We start from the raw sequence: 21,394 nt of genomic DNA, 5'->3' as shown, positions 1-21,394 counted from the left end.
GCACTCCCTCTATGGCAATAATGTCCTTCCTCAGATTTGGAGTAGCAGGGATGTTAGTCCCTCACTTTACACAGAGTGCCACTCATCTCCCTTGCTTTATCTGAGGACACTCTACTTCATGAAAGCTTCAAGGGGATATCTGACTGGTTAAACCCGTTGTCCAATCCCCGCCGCCCTGACACCACGTTGTCGAATCACAGTCGCACTGACACCACGTTGTCCAATCACAGTCGCCCTGACCCCACGTTGTCCAATCACAGTCGCCCTGGACCCACGTTGTCCAATCACATGTTGTCCAATCACAGTCGCCCTGACACCACGTTGTCCAATCACAGTCGTCCTGACACCACGTTATCCAATCACAGTCGCCCTGACAGCACGTTGTCCAATCACAATTGCGTTGCCCCGCCCGCTGGCGCCGAGGCCGCTCGCGCGCTTGGCATGCGCACCAAAGATGCGCACTGCGCATTCGGGCAAGATGGCGGCGTCGGCGGGAGCCGGTGCTTGTGGACGGCCGGTGTTGGTGCTGATGGCGCTGCAGCTGCTGCTGTGGTCGACTACGTCGTCGCGGGCGGAGCGGAGTTTGGTCAAAGTTATCACGGACCACAACTGGAGGGAGATGCTGCAGGGCGAATGGATGGTGGAGTTGTGAGTGTGGACGGACGGGCGGCTCCGGGACTGGACCGACCACGTGACTGGCCATCCCCGCGCCCCCACCACGTGACTGGCTGGCTATGTACCGACCACGTGTCTTCCTTCCCTGTACTGACCACATCACAGGTCATCCCAGCACTGTTCACGACTGATGGGTCAGGGATCTTTGTCAGATGCTGGCAACTGGGACTAGTTTAATTGGGATATTTTTAGTAGCATGAATGAGGGGGCCGAGTGGCCTGTTTCTGTGATGTACGACTGAGGGACCAGGTCCCAGGTCGGCTATTGGCCACAAGCCTACCACACCTATCAAGAACTAGAGGGCATAGGTTTAAGGTGAGAGGGGGAAAGATTTAATAGGAATCTGAGGGGCAACTTTTTCATACAGGGGGATGATGGATATATGGAACCACCTGCCAGAGGAGGTAATTGAGGCAGGTACAATACCAACATTTAAAAGACATCTTGACCGTTCATGGATAGAAAAAGGTTTAGAGGAGTATGGGGGCAAATGGGACACACTTTTATGGGACATTTTGGTCGGCATGGAAGAGTTTTAGAGTTGCGTCACACTAACTGATTTTTGGAAAGTACCAATGGTAGTGTAGAATATAACAAATTGATACAGCATGGAAACACTGACCATCGATCACCCATTCACATTAGTTCTATGTTATCCTACTTTCCCATCCACTCCCTACACACAATTTACCAGAGACCAATTAATCTACAGACTCGCATGTCTTTAGGATGTGGAAGGAAAACAGCCAAAGAAGCTCACACAATCACCGTGAGAATGAGCAAATGCCACACAGCCAACACCTGGTCAGGATTGAACTTGGGAAATTGGCGCTGTGACACTGCAGCTCTATCTGTCAGTGCCCTATTTGCTCAGTAACATTTATGAAATAAAATTATGAAATGTATAGGCCAACAGAATGAGTTAATGATAAAGAAATGAGTGTGCATTAAAAAAAAAGACAACGTGCTGGAATAACTGCGGGTCAAGCAGCATCCTTGGAGAATATGGATAGATAACCTAGGTCGGGGCCCTGTGTATATTAATCTGCTCCTTATTTGATCTCTAGTTATGCCCCCTGGTGTCCAGCCTGTCAGCAACTTCAGGCGGAGTGGAATGCGTTTGCAGAGTGGAGTGATGATTTGGGTGTTAATGTTGCCAAAGTGGACGTAACGGAGCAGCCAGGTATTCTAAAACCTTTTATAAGAATTTTGGAGGGGTACAAAACATGTCTGCAGTAAAGATGTAACCCCCCAGTTTAACATGGCTATAATGAATTAGAAAGGCTGTCTCTTGTACTCTTTGAGTGCAGATCTGCATTTATTCCTATGAAGAAAAAAAGGGGTAAGGGTAAGAACAGTCAGCCATGGCTCAGTAAAACTATAAAGGATAGTATTCGGCTGAAGGCAAGGGCATATAAGGTAGCCAGAGATAGTGGGAGGGCAGAGGATTGGGAAGCATTTAAAGGACAGCAAAAAATAACTAAGAGATTAATTAAGACGGGGAAAATAGACTATGAAAGGTATTTAGCGAACAACATAAAAACTAATAGTAAGAGTTTTTATAGCTATATAAAAAGAAAAAGGGTGGCTAAGGTGAACGTTGGTCCATTGGAGGGTGAGACTGGAGAGTTGTTGAATTGAATTGAATTGAATTGAATCCTTTATTTGTCATTCAGACCTTTCGGTCTGAACGAAATGCTGTTGCCTGCAGCCATACATGTAATAATAACAAAACACAATAAACACAAATTATCCATCCACCACAGTGAGTTCACCAAACACCTCCTCACTGTGATGGAGGCAAAAAGTCTTAGAGTTACTGTCTCTTCCCTCCTCTTCTCCCTCTGCGCCGAGGCGATACCCCACCGGGCGATGGTAAGTCAGTCCCGCGGCTCAACCGAGCTCCGCGAACGGGCCGGTTCAAGCTCCGCGGCCCGGGGGATGGTCGAAGCTGCCCGCAGCTGTTGTGTCCTCCATTGGCCCGCGGCCGAGCTCCGGATCCAGGTCGCCGCCGCCAGAACGCCGCCTCAGCCGCCGTCTCCGCTCCGCACCGGGCTGCCCACAAGGCAGCGTCTCAGCCCCGCACCGGGCTGCTCACACGGGAGCACCTTCCAGCCGGTAGCCGTGCCGGCCGCACAGGAGTGTCTCAGCTCCGCACCGTCCGCCCTCACCGGAGCGCCGAGTCGTGCCGCTACCCGGACGTCGCCACAGCTCGAAGTCGGCCAGCCTCGCGTTGGTGAGTCCTGGCTGGCTCTACCTCCGGACCCTCGAGGTCGGTCGCAGGTTGGAGGCCGCCATTAGGCCTCAGCGCAGACGGGGGAAGAGAAGGGGGATACGACAAAAAGTCGCATTCCCCCGAAGGGAGAGACAGAAAGCTCTGTTTCACCCTCCCCCCACACACATAACACCACCTAATAACCAAAAAAATTACTAAACTAGACAAAAAAAAAAAAAAAAAAAAAAAAAAAAAAACGAACATGGTGGGGAACATGGAAATGGCAAAGGCATTAAACGAGTATTTTGTATCAGTCTTCACCATAGAAGACACAAAAAATATTCCAACGCTGGATAAACAGGGGGCGGTAGGAATGGAGGAGCTAAATACTATTAAGATCACCAAGGAGGTGGTATTAGGGAAATTAATGAGACTGAAGGAGGATAAATCCCCTGGGCCTGATGGATTACATCCAAGGGTCTTGAGGGAGATAGCGGTGGGGATTGTGGATGCATTGGTGATAATTTTCCAAAACTCCCTGGAGGCAGGAACGGTCCCAGTGGATTGGAAAATGGCCAATGTAACACCTATATTTAAAAAAGGAAGTAAACAGAAGGCGGGTAACTATAGACCGGTTAGTCTAACATCGGTGGTGGGTAAAATGTTAGAGACAATTATTAAAGAAACACTAACGGGGCACTTGGATAAACATGACTTCATCGGACAGAACCAGCATGGTTTTGTGAAGGGGAAGTCCTGTTTAACGAATCTGCTCGAATTCTTTGAGGAAGTAACAACCCGGGTGGATAAAGGGGAACCGGTGGATGTGGTATACTTGGACTTCCAAAAGGCTTTTGACAAGGTGCCACATAAGAGACTATTGCTAAAAATAAAAAATTATGGGATTGGGGGTAATATATTAGCATGGGTAGAGGATTGGCTAACAAATAGGAAGCAGAGAGTGGGGATAAATGGTTCATACTCGGGATGGCAACCGGTAACTAGCGGGGTTCCGCAAGGGTCGGTGCTGGGACCCCAGTTGTTCACAATTTATATAAATGATTTGGAGGAGGGAACCAAGTGTAATATATCAAAATTTGCGGACGATACAAAAATGGGAGGAAAAGTAGGGGATGAGGAGGATAGGAAGAGTCTGCAAAAGGATATAGATAAGCTAGGTGAGTGGGCAACAACTTGGCAGATGAAATTTAATACTAATAAATGTGAAGTCATTCACTTTGGGAAAAAAAATGATAGGGCAAGTTATTTTCTAAATGAGGAGGAGCTGCGTTGTAATGCAACGCAAAGGGATCTAGGGGTATTAGTACATGAATCACTAAAAGTTAGTATGCAGGTGCAGCAAGCAATCAGGAAGGCCAATGGAGTTTTGGCCTTTATTGCTAGGGGGATTGAGTATAAAAACACGGAGGTCTTGCTGCAGCTGTACACAGTATTAGTGAGACCACATTTGGAATACTGTGTACAGTTCTGGGGTCCATACTTAAGAAAGGATGTACTAGCCCTGGAGGCAGTGCAGCGAAGGTTTACAAGATTAATTCCTGCAATGAGGGGATTGACATATGAGGAAAGGTTAAGTAGGCTGGAACTCTACTCTTTGGAGTTTAGAAGAATGAGAGGCGATCTCATTGAAACATATAAGATCGTGAGGGGCCTTGATCGGGTGGATGCACCGAGGATGTTCCCAATGATCGGGGAAACTAGAACTAGGGGACATAGTTGCAGAATAAGGGGGGGCTCTTTTAAAACTGAGATGAGGAAGAACTTCTTCACCCAGAGGGTGGTTAATTTATGGAATTCACTGCCCCAGGGAGCAGTGGAAGCAGAAACGTTAAATATATTTAAGTCTAAAATAGATGTTTTTTTAGCTGCCAAGGGGATAAGGGGCTACGGGGAGAGGGCAGGGATATGGACCTAGGTATGGTTAGTATAGTAAGACCTGAGTGATCTCCTGGACAAGTGTCGATCGCCTGGATTGGGGTCGGAGAGGAATTTCCCGGATTTTTTTCTCGAATTGGACCTGGGTTTTTATCCGTTTTTTTGCCTCCCCCAGGAGATCACGCGGTTCTTGGGGTGGAGAGGGGTGATAGCGGTATAAAGGGGAGGGTAGTGTCTTGTGTTCTGTGTCTTGTGTCTACTGTTTGTGGGTAAGTGTGTCTGTTTAGTGTTCAGCCATGAGCGAATGGCGGTGCGGGCTCGACGGACCTGGTGGTCTACTCTCGCACCTACTTTCTATGTTTCTATGTTTTGGTTGATGTGGGACTTGCGTAATTGGAATGGGAAGTGTAAATTTTGATTCTATATGTTGCAAGATTTTGGCATCTAAGTGTACCTGTCACTGGTTGGTCTGCAGTTATTCATCTGGGAATTGTTATTTTCAAGACCTTGTGCCTTTCAGTTGAAAGTGCAGGGTAGAATTGAACATAATACTCCAATTACTGTTGTACCCCAGTTTTTTATGTATGCTTTCTTGAGCTCCTTATGTTTATGCAATGCTTGTATTAATAGTTCTCCTCAGCTTGTCCGACGCTATCAAAGATTTGTGCATCTCTGACAGAATTGTCCCCTTATATTTTATTGCCTCGTATTTTACCAATTATATTGTCACTATGCATCGTTTGCATTAAACTTCATTTGCCACTTGCTTGCGGATTGCACCACGATTGAAGTTCGGTGTCATCCTTAATGATTTTGAAATTGTATATTGTATGCACAAGAAGTTACTATGATTAGTATTAAGGCATGAAGAAAGGCTTGCCTCTGTATGGCTTTACCATTACAAAAAAATAGTGATGTTCACAGTTTCTTCTATCAAAGCCAATTTTGTATCTATTGTCAATGATCACTGAATTTCAATTTTGTCGACAAACATATTGTGTGACAGTTTATCAAGCTACATTTGAAAATGCTCATGCACAAAGCCAATTGCAGTGCCCTTGCATGTTCTCCCTGTGATCATATGAGTTTCCTTGGTGATGGGAGGAAAATATGACATCCCAAAAAGATGTTTATAGATTAATTGGCCACTGTAAAATTGTTCCTCATTCATCTAGGAGCAGTTGATGAAAAAGTGATAAGAATTTTTAAAGATGAGTATTGTAACTGGTGTTTAGAGATACAGCACGGAAACAGTCCCTTCGGCCCACTGCCGACATGCCGACCGATACGGTAATTACAGTTACTGCCCACATGCCGACCATTGTGCTGCTTGATGGTCAGTGTAGACCTAGCGGGTTGAAGGGTTTGTTTTTCCGTGCTGTATGTTTCTGTGTCTATTAAATTTTCAAAGAAATCAGACTTCATCGTTGAAAATCAGAACTGTGAGCATTGAATACTTGAAATGTTGTGTTAAATTGGAAACATTATTTCTGTAGATGCAGTTCATTAGCATATTCACAAGAATTAACTTGTGCATTGCTTTTAAAAATGATTTGCATTTTTGCTGTAATAAGTGTCCTTTTTAAACATAGGTCTGAGTGGTCGATTCATTATTACAGCTCTTCCCACTATATACCAGTAAGTGTACATTTTTTTTAATTATAAGTAGATCAGTAAAAGTTTTCTTACATGTTTGTACTGTTTCAACACTTTTCCTGTACTTTGATGTATTGAATCTGCAGATAGATCTTGGAAGTATTTCTTCTCTCTGTTGATCTTGTGGAATAATTGTGGTTTTTAGACATGGGCGGAAATCACTTTTAAAACATGGGGAGGACACAAAGAGAGAGGGCATAGAGGGGAGAGAGAGAAGGCAGAGAGGATCAATCGCATGAGTGTAGAGAGGAACGCGCCGCCGACTCATTCTGACCGCTGCCCCTTTATGGCGGCCCTGTGATGTCTCAGCTCTGACAATTCGAGGGACCTATCTGGTAACAACACTATGAGCAGCTCCGGGCCGCCGTGCTCCCCAACTCGAATCGGCTCGACGTTCCGTCCTGCACTGAGCTTGCTGCGGGCCGGATAAAATCTCGTGACGAGCGGATGTGGCCCGCGGGCCATAGTTTGGAGACCCCTGATGTACGCATACGTACGTACGCATGATACGGTAATTACAGTTAGCACTGGCTTAATTGGAAAGAGTGTAGCGCTAGCTTCCTTTTGTGGTGGGTGGGAACACTTAGGGGGGTAAAGGGGCTGGAGAATAGGCCTAAGTTACATTTCGACATACAAGAAAACATGGGGGGGATTGTCCCCCACCTCTCAAAACATGCGGGAGAATGCTGACCTACAAACGAAGACACAAAGTGCGGGAGTAATTCAGCGGGCCAGGCAGCATCTCGGGAGAGCATCTCACACCTTTTGGTTTTTAATCTCTGCCTCTTACCCACCTATCTGTCTTTCAAATAACCCTCTTTTCCTGTGTCAGCCTATTACTCGACAGTCTTTGTCTAGATCCCCTCCACCTCTCTTCAAACACTCTCTCTCTCTCTCTTCCACTTCCTCCCCTTCACGCTCCCCCGCCGAATCAGTCTGAAGAAGGGTCCCAACTTGAAAACATCATCTATCCATGTTCTCCTGCGATGCTGCCTAACCCGTTGACTTATTCCAGCACTTTGTGTTTACTCACCTTATGGTATCCTAGTCAACCTGACTGGATTGTCTTAAGGATCAAAGAATTTCAAGAATGTAGTTCAAAGTTTGGGAAGTGTAAAAGCTTTTTGTAAAATAGATGAGAGATGGTTGAAGAGAAATGGAGACCCGGAATGTCCCCTCTTTTTTCGAGAGATGCTGTCTGACCCGCTGAGTTACTGCAGATTTTTATTTCTAGCTTCAGTTTAAACCAGCATCTGCAGTTCCTTCCCATGCATGTCACAGTTGTTTCTTTTTCCAGTTGTAAGGATGGAGAGTTTAGAAAGTATCAAGGTCCTAGAATGAAGAATGACTTTATTGACTTCATCGATGGAAAGAAGTGGGAAAGCATCGAACCAATGTATTCATGGTTACAACCATCCTCCATTTTGTAAGTTTAAGCACAAAAATCACCACCTTGCTCTGTTTTTTCTAATAGTGATTAAAAGTTGTATTTAACCTATTTATGTTACACAAGTAGCTTCTGATTTTCTTATTGGAAGTTAGTTTGTGAAATGGTAATTAAGAATCTGGGCTCCTATTGAAATGACAATATTTCATTACTCTACTTATCATTTGGCTATGACAAGGATCACAGAATACATTGATAGCTTTTGAGACTAATTGTTTCAATAAAGTGAATGGTTGATTGATTGATTGATTGATTGATTGATTGAATGAATGAATACTATATTGTCATATGTGATAGGTCACAGTGAAATTCCTTGCTTGCATATTTGGTGTTCTTAGACATTAATTTAACAGTATGGATACAAATTTAAACATTTAAAATCTTCCAGAAGCACCCTGAGAGTTACTTTAAAGTTGTTATATTTTGGGAATAAAAAGCAAGTTATTTAAAAAAGAACTTTTGTAAACCCACCTAATTTTCTATGTGTGTTTTGATAACCTAATTAAAATCCATGTTAAGCTATGAACGTTCACAAATAAATGTGTCTAAATAACTCCTTTATATTGGTTAAAAGACTTATCCAAGAAAAAAACTTTTTTTGTCAGGTTTTGAAATGATGCCATGAAAATTACAAATGGAATGATAATGAACCCAAGTGTATGTTTTTCCCTCTTGTTAGAAACTTCCAAATAAGTGGTTGGTATATTGTAGAAGGCAGCAGGAGCGCATTGCAGAAGGATCAGGAGGTGGTATTTACTATATTCAGTAAACGAGAGGACTAAGAGAAATGTTACCTTGGATTGAGATGTAGAAACTGTACCCGATTCATTGGAGGAAAGATCCTTTACAAAAGAGAATACAATCCCTTGTGGCAGAAAAGGGCCTGTATGTGTTTCAGGTGGCCGCAATATTGGATAATAACAGCACTAATTCAGGAAGTAACGCGTGTTTAATTGACCTTGCGTATCAAATAGCTTGCTCGTCGATGGGTTCCCTAAAATTCTTTCATATTTTCATGTTCGCTCACATGTCTGATCAGGCATTCATTGTGTAATTAAATTTGATGAAAAATTTCCTCTTGACAAGCTGTTCCATTTGAAAGTTGACATTGATATTTGGAGTGATCAAATATTTTTCAGTGCAGGAAAAAGTGTTTTCATGTAGAAACGAGGATGTGCATCATAAGTCTTTTGTTGATGAAGAGCACTCCATAGATCTGCAATGCAAGTTAAAGTGTAAAATAACTTCTGTCAATAAACAATGGTGTAAAGCGTAAGAGCACTTCCTTTCTAAGAACATTTAAATTCTAAATTGAACATTACTCATTGCTTGTTGTAATGTCATTGCAGAATGACCAGCATGTCAGCACTATTCCAGCTGTCTATGTGGATCCGTGTAAGTTATCATCTGATTTTACCTGTCAGTTGTTGCCCCACATAATTTCTGTTGCATTTTTGGATTTTGCTTCTTTGAAAGGCTTTGGGGTATATGCCGGCAATGTTTAGTGTGTATCAGTGGGCAGGATGATACTGATATCAAATGCAATTTTTATTATAGCTGAATAACAGCTTAGTTTAATTTAGAGCTTGAACTGCCTTTACATCACAATAGTGAATGAATGTTAGAAAGCCAATGGTTATTGTTCCTATCTTTTTTTGAATTGGTTGAGATTTTAATTACCTGATCCTGGAAAAATAAAACTGCTCTTCTATAAATACGCCTTGCCTAGTCAAGATAACCAGACAACTGAGAACAAGGAAGTTGCAGGTAGTCTGAACTTCCTTAGAGTTGCTTTTCCTCAGCTTATGATGCTTTAGCAGCAAAACTCCATCATGTGTCACATTGCATCTAACTTCTACACGTTCCTTTTGTTTCTGTTAAGCTACTAGTGTATACATTATAGCTATTGTCTGCCATATGCCAGAACCTTTAGATAACGGCCAATGTTCCATTAGCCTTTTTTAATTGCTTTTGAATTTACACATTAGCATTTCGTCTTTTTGTTTAATGTTTATTTTTGTTCTCTGCAGTTCCTAGTGTCTTGTAAATATTCTGATTTCTAATAGCTACAAGTGCCTTGCATTCCCGTAATTGCAAGTTATTATGTAGTCGTGATAATGTCTTGTAACAGTCCATCATCACACGTCGCTATGAGTAAACTTGGATATAAAGTTTTTTATGCAAATCATCGATATAGTGAAAAGCTTCATTTGTAGGTGGGAACAGACTGGAAAAGGGGAATTGGATCAAATCAAGATACGTGGAGATGAATTCTATAGGGTAGGTGCAGGCAGAAATAATGGGTTCTGCCAGGGCAGTCCTGTCCATGGATTTTGGTGAGGAAATAGAAGTGGGAAGAGTAGGGCTGTGAAACGATAAGGTTGGAGGCTGTGGAGGGGTGATCACCAGAGGTGATGGGATCAGAAACAGTCTGGGAGATGGCCTGATGATTGTCGGTGGGGTCATGATTAAGGGACAGGTATGAGGAGGTGTTATTTGCAACCTTGTTTTTGTTCGCTGTTCTCTAACGATGTCAATTTCTTCCCAGCAGGAAATAAATCTGGCACCAAAATGTGGTAGATTAATGCGTTTGAGTTGTGCCATCATGGATTTCATATATTTGCTACTTATTCCTGACAAAATTATACAAATCTGTGTTTCCAGTGACTAACTTCATGACTGTTTTGGTGGATAGTGACCGTATTTTAAATTGCATTTAAACTGTTTATTTTGCAGCACTGTCATAATTACTTCACTGAAGATATTGGCATACCTGTTTGGGGATCGTACATCATTTTTGCTTTGATGACTCTGTTTTCTGGTCTGGTGCTTGGATTGGTAAGATTTCTAAACATGGCTTTTGGAGATTAATTCAGGCAGCACAGTGGCACAGCTGGTAGAGCTGCAGCCTCACAGCCATAAGACAGGAGCAGAATTAAATAATTGAGTCTACTCTGCCATACAATCATAATTGTTATTAATATATTTTTTTATTAAAGGTAATCAATTACAATGCTTCAAACAACTTTATATCAAATTAATTCAATTTGCATTAAGTAAAACACTAGTAATACTTATCTACTATTTTTTTAGAAATAATGATAGAGAAAGAATAGAACAGTTATAAATCATTAAGAGAGTGATTAAATAATAATTTGATTATATATAAGAAAGGAAAGAGAAACGAAAAAAAAAAAAAAAAAAAAATTTGAGTAACCACAATATGTATTATTAATAACACTACTACAAGTGATAGTATCAATAAAGACATATATGTTAATTCCAATATAAAAATGAATTATTCTCACCAAATCCCGCAGGGTGCACGCCGAGCTGTGTTGCCAAGAACAGCTACTTCTCTAAATACTGTATATATGGAGACCATATCTGTTCAAAAGAATTATACTTGTCCAATAGGACAAATCTAATTCTTTCCAGATGTAACGTCTCCATCATCTCTGTTGCCCACATTTTGGTTGTGGGGGATAATGTTCCCTTCCAAAATTTCAATATGATTTTTTTCCCAATTATCAAACAGTAATCAAAGAAATTTCTTTGATTTACTGTAAGTGATAGATGTAAATCCGGAATTCCAAATATTATTAGCTTTGGGTTAGGGTCCAATTTAACTTTGATGACTTCAGAAATAACTTTAAAAATTTCTGTCCAGTAATAATTCAATTTAGGACATGTAACGAAACTATGTATTAAATTTGCCTCTGCTTTCTTGCACTTATCACAAATAGCGGAGAGATTCGGAAAAATACTATTTAATTTAGTTTTCGAATAATGTAACCTATATAATACTTTAAATTGTATCAGTATATGTCTGGCGTTTAATGAACACCGTGTATTCGTTGTAGACTTTCTTCCCAGTTTTCTTTTGTTATAGCCAATCCCATTTCATTTTCCCATGCTTGACGATATATTTCCGTTATTGGATTCTCCTTATCCAAAATGATGTTATATATATAGGCTATTAATTTTTCTGTATTTGGATGTAAATTAAACAGTTCGTCTAACAATCCTGCTTCTTTATTTTTATAATCTTGTGTATTGGATTTAATATAATCTCTAATTTGTAAATACCTAAACAAATGTTGTGGAGACAATCCATAAATATCTTGTAACTCCTGGAATAAAAGAAATTTTCCTTTTCTATAAAGGTGTTCTATCCTTGTAATTCCTAAATCATCCCATTGTTTAAACCCCCCATCTAATATAGCAGGTTTAAACGCTGGATTATTCATAATTGGTAATCTAAATGAGAGATTATCCAAATGTAGAGTCTTAACTATTTGTTTCCAAATACGTCTATTATTATATATTATTAGGTTGTCTTTATAATATTTTTTTTGTACTTCCGTTGGTGCAAAAATTATCGAACCTACATTGAAAGGTAGACAGTCTTCCTTTTCTATATTTAACCATGTCGGTTCATGATCCATATTTACCCACCAGAAATTCATATTCTTAATCTGAACAGCCCAGAAATAATATAAAAAGTTTGGAAGTGCTAATCCTCCATTTATCTTAGCTTTGCATAGATGTTTTTTATTTATTCTGTGATTTTTATAATCCCAAATAAAACTATTGACAATATTATCAATTTAAAAAAAAAAAGTTTTCGGAAGAAAAAAAGGAATAGCCTGAAACAAATATAACAACTGCGGTAGAAATACCATCTTTATGGCACTTATTCTACCAATCATGGATATAGGAAGTGTTTTCCAATATAAAATATTTTTTCTAAGTTTATCTAATAGTTGAGGATAGTTGGATTTTATTAATGAGTTATGAGTTTTAGTTACGTTAATCCCTAAATATTTAAGTTTGTCTGTAACTACTTTTAATGGGTATTGTTGTAATGTATTTAGATTTATTCCTGTTATTGGCATAATCTCGCTTTTATCCCAATTAATCCTATACCCAGAAAATGCACCAAACTTAGTTATAATGTTTAGCAGGTTGGGAATACTAATTTCCGGTTTTGTAATATAAATCAAAACATCATCTGCATATAAAGAAATTTTATTAATTGTTGTATCAGTATTATAGCCATATATTTCAGGTTCAGATCTAATTTTTTCCGCCAATGGTTCTATCACCAATGCGAACAATAAGGGTGATAACGGACATCCCTGTCTGCATCCCCTAGAGAGTTTGAATTTGGCTGATAAAATTTGGTTAGTCAAAATTCTTGCCATAGGATTCGAGTATAAAATTCTTACCCATTTACAAAATCTATCCCCCAATTGAAACTTTTCCATTATATTAAATAAATACATCCATTCCACCTGATCAAACGCTTTTTCTGCATCTAGTGATATAACCGCTAGTTCCGTATCTCGTATTCTTTTTGAATATATAATATTAAACAAACGTCTGAGATTATGGGATGAGTAACGTTTTGGGATAAAACCTGTTTGATCATAATGTATTAATTTAGAGATCACTAAACTTAATCTCCTAGATAAGACCTTAGTTAATATTTTTTGGTCTGTATTTAAAAGGGCAATCGCTCTATATGATCCAGGATCTTCCAAATCCTTATCTACTTTAGGGATGAGTGTAATTGTGGATTCATTTAAAGATTCTGGTAATTTTCCTTGGTCATATGCATATCTATACATTATTTGTAATCTTGGGGAAATCAGATCTTGAAATTTTTTATAAAATTCTGCACTCAGGCCATCTGGGCCCGCTGCTTTTCCGTTCTTTAGCGAACTAATTGATTCTATAATGTCTTTTACTGTTATTTCAGCATTTAACAATTCTCTACCTTCCTGATCTAAGCTATTGATTTGACATTCTTGTAAAAATATTTCCATACTATCTGTTTGTCCTGTTAGTTTTGACGAATAAAGATTTTTATAATATTGTAAAAATCTATCATTAATATCTTTTGGAGTAATTAATATATTTCCATACTCAGATCTAATTCCGTGTATCATCATAATTGATCTATTTTTTCTTCTCAGCCCCATTCTGCTGCCATCTCTCATAACCTTTTAAGCCCTTTCTAATCAAATACGTATCAATTTCTCCCTTAAAAATACGCAATGACTTGGCTTCCCTCATCTCCATTTTAAAGCTGCGTCCTTTTATTCTGAGGCTGTGCCCTCTGGTCCTATACTCACCCATTACCAGAAACATAGTTTCCATGTCTACTATATCTAGGCCTTTCATTATCTGGTGGTTTCAATAAGATCCCCCTTCAACCATCTAAACTCCAGCAAATGCAACCTTCAAATGCTCCTCGTATGTTAACCCAATCATCCCAGGCATCATTCCCGTAAACTACCTCTGGACCTTCTCCAAAGCTAGCACGCCCTTCCTTGGATAAAGGATCTAAAATTGCTCACAATATTATAAACAATATTAGTCTGAAGAAGGGTCTGGACCTGAAACGTCACCAATTTCTTTTCTACAGAGATGCTGCCTGTCCCGCTGAGTTACTCCATCATTTGGTGTCTATCTTCAATTTAAACCAGCATCTGCAGTTCTTTCCTACACAATATTATAAATGTGGCCTCATCAGTGCCTTAAGCCTCAGCATCACATCCTTTTATATTCGCCTCCCCTTGAAATGAATGCTAACATTGCATTTGACTTCCATACCACTGACTCAACCTAGAATTTAACCTTTTTGGGAATCCGTCACCAGCACTACCAAGTCCATTTGAACTTCCGTTTTCTGAATCCTCACCCTATTTAAAAAGTAGTCTATGCCTTTATTCCTTCTACTAAAGTGCAGAATTGTACACTTTACAATGTATTCCATTTGCCACTCCTTTGCGCACTCTCCCAAATTGTCCAAGTCCTTCTGTAACCTCCCTGCTACGTCAACATTTCCTGTCCTTGCATCTATCTTTGTAGCGTCCACTAACTTGGCGAACGCCAAGCCATGAATTCCCTCACCCAAATCACCGACCCCTGCGGAACACCACTAGTCATCGGCAGCCAACCAGAAAAGGCCCCCTTTATTCCCACTCTTTGTTTCTGCCAGTCAGCCAACCTATTGGCCATGCCACTATCTTGCCGTCACTATTTATATACCATGCTCCTGTCTTGTTTTGCCTCAGGTGTGGCACCTTATCAATGGCCTTCTGAAAATCCAAGTAAACAACACCCACTGACTCTCCTTTGACTGCCTTGCTTAAAAAAAAACTCCCAACAGATTAGTCATGCAGGATTTCCCCTTAACAAATCAATGCTGACTTTTGCCTATTTTATCATGCACTTCCAAGTACCCAAATTACTACATCTGCCCCCTGCTTTCTTGATTTTCTAGTATCTTGCTGGTATCAACTGTGAACACTGATGAAAAAAACTTGTTTAGTTCAGCTGCCATTTCTTTGTTCCCCATTACTACTTCTCCAGCGTCATTTTCCAGCAGATTAATGTCCAAAACCATATCCTTAATAATTTACACACCACAGAAGCCAGACTAACTGGCCTATAATTTCCTTTCTTTTGCCTCGCTTCCTTCTTAAACAGTGGAGTCACATTTGTGATTTTCCAGTCCTCTGTAACCATTCCTGATGCTTGAAAGATTAGTACTAATGCCTGCACAATCTACAGATGCCTCTTTTAGAGCCCTGGCATGTAGTTCATCAGGTGCAGGTGACTTATCCACCTTTAGACCTTTCAGTTTTGCAAACACCCTATCTAATAGCGACTGCACTCACTTCTGCCCCCGAGTCTAGAATATCTAGCACATTGCTAGTATTTTCAACTGTGGCGACTGACACATAAAACGTATTCAGTTCATCTGCTGTTTCATTGTTCCACATTACCACTTTTCCAGCATCATTTTCCAGTTGTTCAATGTCCATTCTTGCCTCTTATTTACTCCTTATATATCTGTAAAAGCTTTTGGTAAGATCTTTTATATTATTGGCTAGCCTACTATCATATTTCATCTTTTCTCCCCTTATTGCTTTTTTAACTTCCCAATCCTGCCACCTTTGCATTTTATATACCTTCTCTTTGGCCTTTATGCTATCTTTGACTTCCTTTATCAGCCAAGATGGCCTCATTCTCCTCTTGCCAGCATCTGCAGTTCCTTCTTAATCATTATTCTCTTGGTATGTTTCTTCCACTTTGGGATGAAAAGATATCGCGTCTTCTGAATTGTTCTCAGAAACTCCATTGCTGCTGATATGTCATTTGTGCTCACGTCCCCTTAAAATCAACACCAGAGCCAGCCACCCAGGTTTGATTCTAGCCTCAGTTGCTGTCTGAGTGGAGTTTGCACATTCTCCCTATGATCACATGGGTTTCCTCCAGGTGCTCTCGATTTCTCCCATATCCCAAAGACGTGTGGGTTTGTAGGTTAATTGGCCTCTGTAAATTGCCTTGTGTGTGTAGATAGTGGATGCGAAAGTGGGATGACATAAAACCAGTGTGAACAGGTGATTGATTGTCAGTGTGCTTAGCGAGGCAAAGGGCCTGTTTCCATGTTGTATCTCTCAATGAATCAGCATAAACGATTTTTGGATTTCACAAAGCAGATCAATGTAAGTTAAAATGGTGCTGGTAACTACAGTATGTTAAATTAAAATTAGTGGTTTAAGTGGTTAACATTTTGCATAGTTCATCAAAGTACAAAATTATTTTATGTCTCCTTTGGATGAAATTTATTTCAAATAAATAACTGCGTGTCTTTTAGATTCTGGTCTTTGTGGCAGACTATGTACTACCATCGCGAAGATACAAACATCAGCCTCATTGCTCTGAAAGTGAGTATATTTTCCTTCTGAGAACATCCACAGACCTATAGGTTTCCAGTGCAATGTTGTAATTAACCTAAGAAAATAAGCAGTAGTTAGTTTTCAAAAAAATGATTGCCTTTCAGTTCTAATTGTCAGTGAAATGTGAAGTTGTTCAAGATTTTCTAATGTTAAATATATTTTAGACAGCTGATGTGATCTCCCTCGCAGTTTGAGCCCCTTATGGTATCTATATTTTCAGTCAATTGAGCCCTTCTTCATTATCCTATCCACCACTGGGCTTTTTTTGTATTTTTATCCCTACATCTACTGATCATTGAGACACGGAATTGCCAATGCTGGAATCTTGAGCAAAACACAAAGTCCTGGAGCAACTCAATGGGTCAGAAAGCATCTGTGAGGGAGAATGTAGTCCGAGATGTGAAGCCGGAGGGTTTCCCGCCTAGTATGTAAGGACTGGATAGAACTAGTATGAACGGGTAATCATTGGTTGGTGTGGACTCGGAGGTCCGAAGGGCCTGTTTCTATTCTGTATCTCCAGAACTTTCTTTCATTGTTTGAAAATTGAATGAATCTTTCTTTTGTTTGGAAGGGAAAACGCCAGGAAGCAAGCTGTTGCAGTCGAAAGATGGACATTTGCAAGATGAGGCTAATGAAGATGATCAATGTTCTCATGAAAGGAAGAGCAGCAGTAAAGGATTGGAGAAGACTCTGGTGAAAGATTATGGGGATGATATACAGGACACTGTAAGAAAACGTACCTTGGAATACACCAGCAGAACTGATGATTCCTGATTCTAGGACAGAGTGACGTGAAAGGTGACTAAAACTATGGTCCTTCCGAAAGGCATTGAACTGTTTAGTAATGGATTTATGGAAGAAGACAACTATATTTTGGAGTACGGGGTCGCCTCTGTCGGTAGCTGTGTCATACTACATTTACTTTTGTTCTCTTGGGCTTTGTTGCAAAATTACAAAGCTTTAATATTAAACCTTGCATGCTCCTTTAAATCTTCCAAACCTCTGGGTCTATAATTAAAATGTCATTAGGTCCTTTGTACGTTTTTGATGGAAGTCGAAGCGTAGCATTTACTAAACAAGATACTGTGGCACTATCCATGACCCAGGTTCTGAAAATTCCAATATTCCAAACTGTTTGCAAAACATTTGCTTGAAAGTAACACGTGTGCATACAGCGGCTAATTTGTGCAGAATGCCGTAAAAGATGTTGTATTTTTGGTCTGCCAATTGTTCTTTATTCCTCTTTCCACTTGTCTTGCACTCATTTTAATATTTTTGATATCCTAGGTTTCTTGTTCCTGCTCATCCCTCATTGCCTGCACCAGAATTTCGATTTTGAGGTTACTTAAATGTGCTGTTATTTAAGTCCTTTCCATAATGAAAATGTGTGTATGCTTACAAAACTATTCATTTACAAGAATATATATGTATCTAAATGTAATAACAAACAGCTCATCTAATCCCAGTAGTGTAATTTAACAATCAAATGAAAATAATCATTGTAGCTTAAATTAAATACATTCTCTGGTTTCCCCCTTTCATATTAGTTTGAAGGACAGGAACTTATTTTTCTAAAAATATTTGATGTTGAAATGCATAGATCAAGGTAGCCTTTACTGTGCTGGAAGTCATGATAATGGACTTTGATTTCACTATCCCCTTGGGAATGGAGGAGAAAAATTGTGGGATTATTACCCTGGGGTAATAAATCTGGAGAAGCTTTTTACTTGACTGTTCAGGATCAGTTATGATCAATGGACACAAATTGTTGAAAGACTGGAGCTTGAACCAATATGCTTCACTGAGTGTGCAGGGAGGATCATTTGATCTGGTAAAAAGTTTTATCATTTAATCAGAAGAAAATAAATGTTTAAAGACCAAATATTTCATCATTTTTAAAAATTATTTAGCTTCTCATTTGGACACCTTTTAGTTTTCAAAATACTTTGCAATGTGAGGATGGTGTGCATTTTCATTTAATGGTAAGGATTTATTTTACATGGAGAGAAATGAGTTTACAAAGTTTTTTGTGTACATAAAATGTTTAATTGTGGATATCCTATTTTGCATATTTGTGGATTATCCTTAAAATATTCTATTTTGCATTGAAGTGCTATATTTAAATCTGGTTTGAAACGTTCAATTTTATGATAAAAATTCTGCATGCTAATGAGAGCCATTGCTTTGTGGACAGGTTTTACAAATTACACTTACAGTTGTATGGACCATGCACATCTGCATGAAATGTTGAATTTTACACTGTACCTTTGCTATTATATGCCTGCGTATATGGCCACAGATAAATATAGCTGCCAAAGACGGGTACAAGCCTTTTAATTTATTTTGTTTCTTTTTTGATGGAACTGGAATAACACATTCTAATGTCCACTAATTACCAAGTTTGAGAACATGTCCAAACACATTTTTGGCTTGTAGTATTTTGAGTAGGGGTGGGGAGAATGTTTCGAAACGGAATTAAAGAAAATTAGTAAATAGTTTTGTTCTAGAGAAATTGTACATTTGTAGATGATGCCTAACACAAAATATGATGTTGAGTTGACTTGTCTTTTTCCTAACTGTTTGTGTTGAGATTGTAAGTTATTTGTGTCCATAATTCATATAAAGCCATTTCTTTCAATGGTTTATTTTGCTCTACTTTTTAAATCTGGATGTAAAAGATTGTACAACTATGAATACAAATTATTTCTTAATTACTGTGGTCCAATTGTAGTGCCTCATTGTCCTGGAAAATCTACTGGCACAATGTGTATTTTTAATCCAATTTAAATTATAAAATATTATGACATGCCCAAGGTCCTTTGGTGAGGTCTAAACACGATAACATTTGCAACCATTTGGTCCAAAGTAATTTACAGTGATGAAGTTCACAAAATGGATCTTTGATTGGTCTGGCAAGAATAACCTCTGAAAAGTTGTGTCCCTTCTTGAAGAAAAATGCATATACGTTAGAATCTGTGGGTCATTCACTTTCAAAATATGTTTAAACCTAAATACCAGGCTAAGAATAAACTCATAAGTATTGGCTGTTGAATAGCCTTCCCTCTGTATCCTCAGTGAGATGGAAAGTGCTGATGTTGTGACATTAGCTACTGCCACAACTGCTGTGTTGAATAATGAACTTGGAGGCTTTGCTTATTGAAGTTATCAGGGGGAACCTACATTTACTGTTAACGCATTTTGGTTTGGCAAAATATACAAGTTAAATCTAAAGTTTGTAAGTAAAAATGACTTACAATGTACTTACAAAAAAAAATTTTTTTGGCTTAACATATTATAACGTCTATAATATGCTTTGTGGTCTTCATAATATTTTTGAGACTGCGGCCAGTTTCACATGCTATGCTGTATACTGCTTCTGCAGCCTGTCCTTTAAGTTCCAGGAGCAGTTCCAGGAGCAGCTATGGGGTACATACTTTGCCCCTAGTTTTATGGAAGAAAGTGTAGACACTGCCTTGGTTCAATATTTAACTTTTCACGTAAACACCTTGCAAATCCTAGTCTACCATGAATCAGTCGGTATTTACAGGGAGAACTGACCAATGCTTCCAGTCAAGATCTCTGTCAGAATCAAAGTATTTTGAAACTTGGAACAGAATATGGGAGAAGAGAGAGCTGCAAGCATTATTTGACAAGATGCTAAATGGGAAAATTAATTTAAACTCATTTCAAGGGCTATTGAACAGAGACAATTGGAAGCAGGGTGGGAGAAATAAAACATTTTGCAAGTGCATGAAAAGCGAGAGGGATTTAGAGGAGGAAAAAAAAAAACTGACAGAATGAAACATGCTGCACATTTCGGGGGCTTGAGAAAAGAATTAGTCAACTATGCATCCAGTTGAAAATCAAATGGGAAGTTAATAACCACATTCAAAATTCCAAGTATGAAGATAGCAAACTGTTTCTCTTGAATGCAAGACCTTGAATGCAACTTGCTGAGCAGCAGTTAATTTGTAATATTTTGTATGAGAGCAGAGTTGAAGTGTTTAAAAAATGATAATCTGTACTGTGTTTAGTTTCCCAAAGTTGCACAACACCGTACCAAAGCTCATGTTTGTATAATTTAAAGTGCAGGTAAATAGCTGTCTCATTAATTACCGATTTGTTGGTTGCTAAAAATTAAGTTTCCACTTGTTCCGTTGTACCCTATCATTTTAAGTCTCTTGGAATCTGCTTGATAATGCAATGTGCAGATATCTCTCTAGATGGCACTAGAGTGTTGCATTGATAAACTTGGCGTAAAGTCAGTCAGAAATTCTCACTACAAATATGAGAATTTCACATGGTTCTAAATAGCATTGTATCTTCAATAAACAATTTGTGCTTTAATAAATATTTCTGGCATTTTTGTAACAATTACACTTACAGCTCTACTGTTTTGATTGCAAATCCAACAAAATATTTCTACCTGTAATAGTTCACTAAAGATTTGCATTTCATGAATGTTGAATATTTTCATTTTTCACAGACATTGGAGCCTGTGCTCCAACTTTATTAGAGTCATAGAGATGTACACAAGGGAACAGGCCCATTGGCCCACCTTATCCATGCTAACCAAGCTGGCACACTGAGCAAGCCCTATTTGTCTGCATTTGGCCCATAGCCCTTCCCATCCATATAGGTCAAATTTTCTTTAAAAAAAGTTGTAATTGTATCCACATCTATTACTTAACCTGACTGCTCATGCCAGATACAGACGATGTTCTGAGTGATGAAATTGTTCCTGAGGCC

At 39.3% G+C, this 21,394-nt stretch overlaps 1 protein-coding gene across 1 annotated transcript; it reads left to right on the top strand.

Annotated features, from left to right (window-relative positions):
- Positions 1–453: 453 nt before the first annotated feature.
- Positions 454–20,996, top strand: tmx1 (thioredoxin related transmembrane protein 1). Its single transcript, XM_033027332.1, has 9 exons — positions 454–648; positions 1,743–1,858; positions 6,379–6,424; positions 7,740–7,868; positions 9,239–9,284; positions 10,626–10,727; positions 16,564–16,633; positions 17,217–17,443; positions 17,933–20,996. Exons 1-8 carry the CDS (start codon positions 455–457, stop codon positions 17,417–17,419), a joined length of 906 nt encoding a protein of 301 aa, XP_032883223.1. The 5' UTR covers position 454; the 3' UTR covers positions 17,420–17,443; positions 17,933–20,996.
- Positions 20,997–21,394: the final 398 nt, after the last annotated feature.

The sequence above is a fragment of the Amblyraja radiata genome, chromosome 9 (assembly GCF_010909765.2).
Source record: "Amblyraja radiata isolate CabotCenter1 chromosome 9, sAmbRad1.1.pri, whole genome shotgun sequence".
NCBI classification, from domain to species: domain Eukaryota; kingdom Metazoa; phylum Chordata; class Chondrichthyes; order Rajiformes; family Rajidae; genus Amblyraja; species Amblyraja radiata.
Note: the sequence above shows the minus strand (reverse complement) of the source record. Positions and strands in the feature narration are given on the sequence as shown.

Bases quoted from the DNA above. Each gene is read 5' to 3' on its own strand.
- tmx1 (XM_033027332.1), top strand. From the start codon at position 455: ATGCGCACTGCGCATTCGGGCAAGATGGCGGCGTCGGCGGGAGCCGGT. The intron at 649-1,742 runs GTGAGTGTGGAC...TTTGATCTCTAG, and splicing joins GGCGAATGGATGGTGGAGTT to TTATGCCCCCTGGTGTCCAG. The intron at 9,285-10,625 runs GTAAGTTATCAT...TTTATTTTGCAG, and splicing joins AGCTGTCTATGTGGATCCGT to CACTGTCATAATTACTTCAC.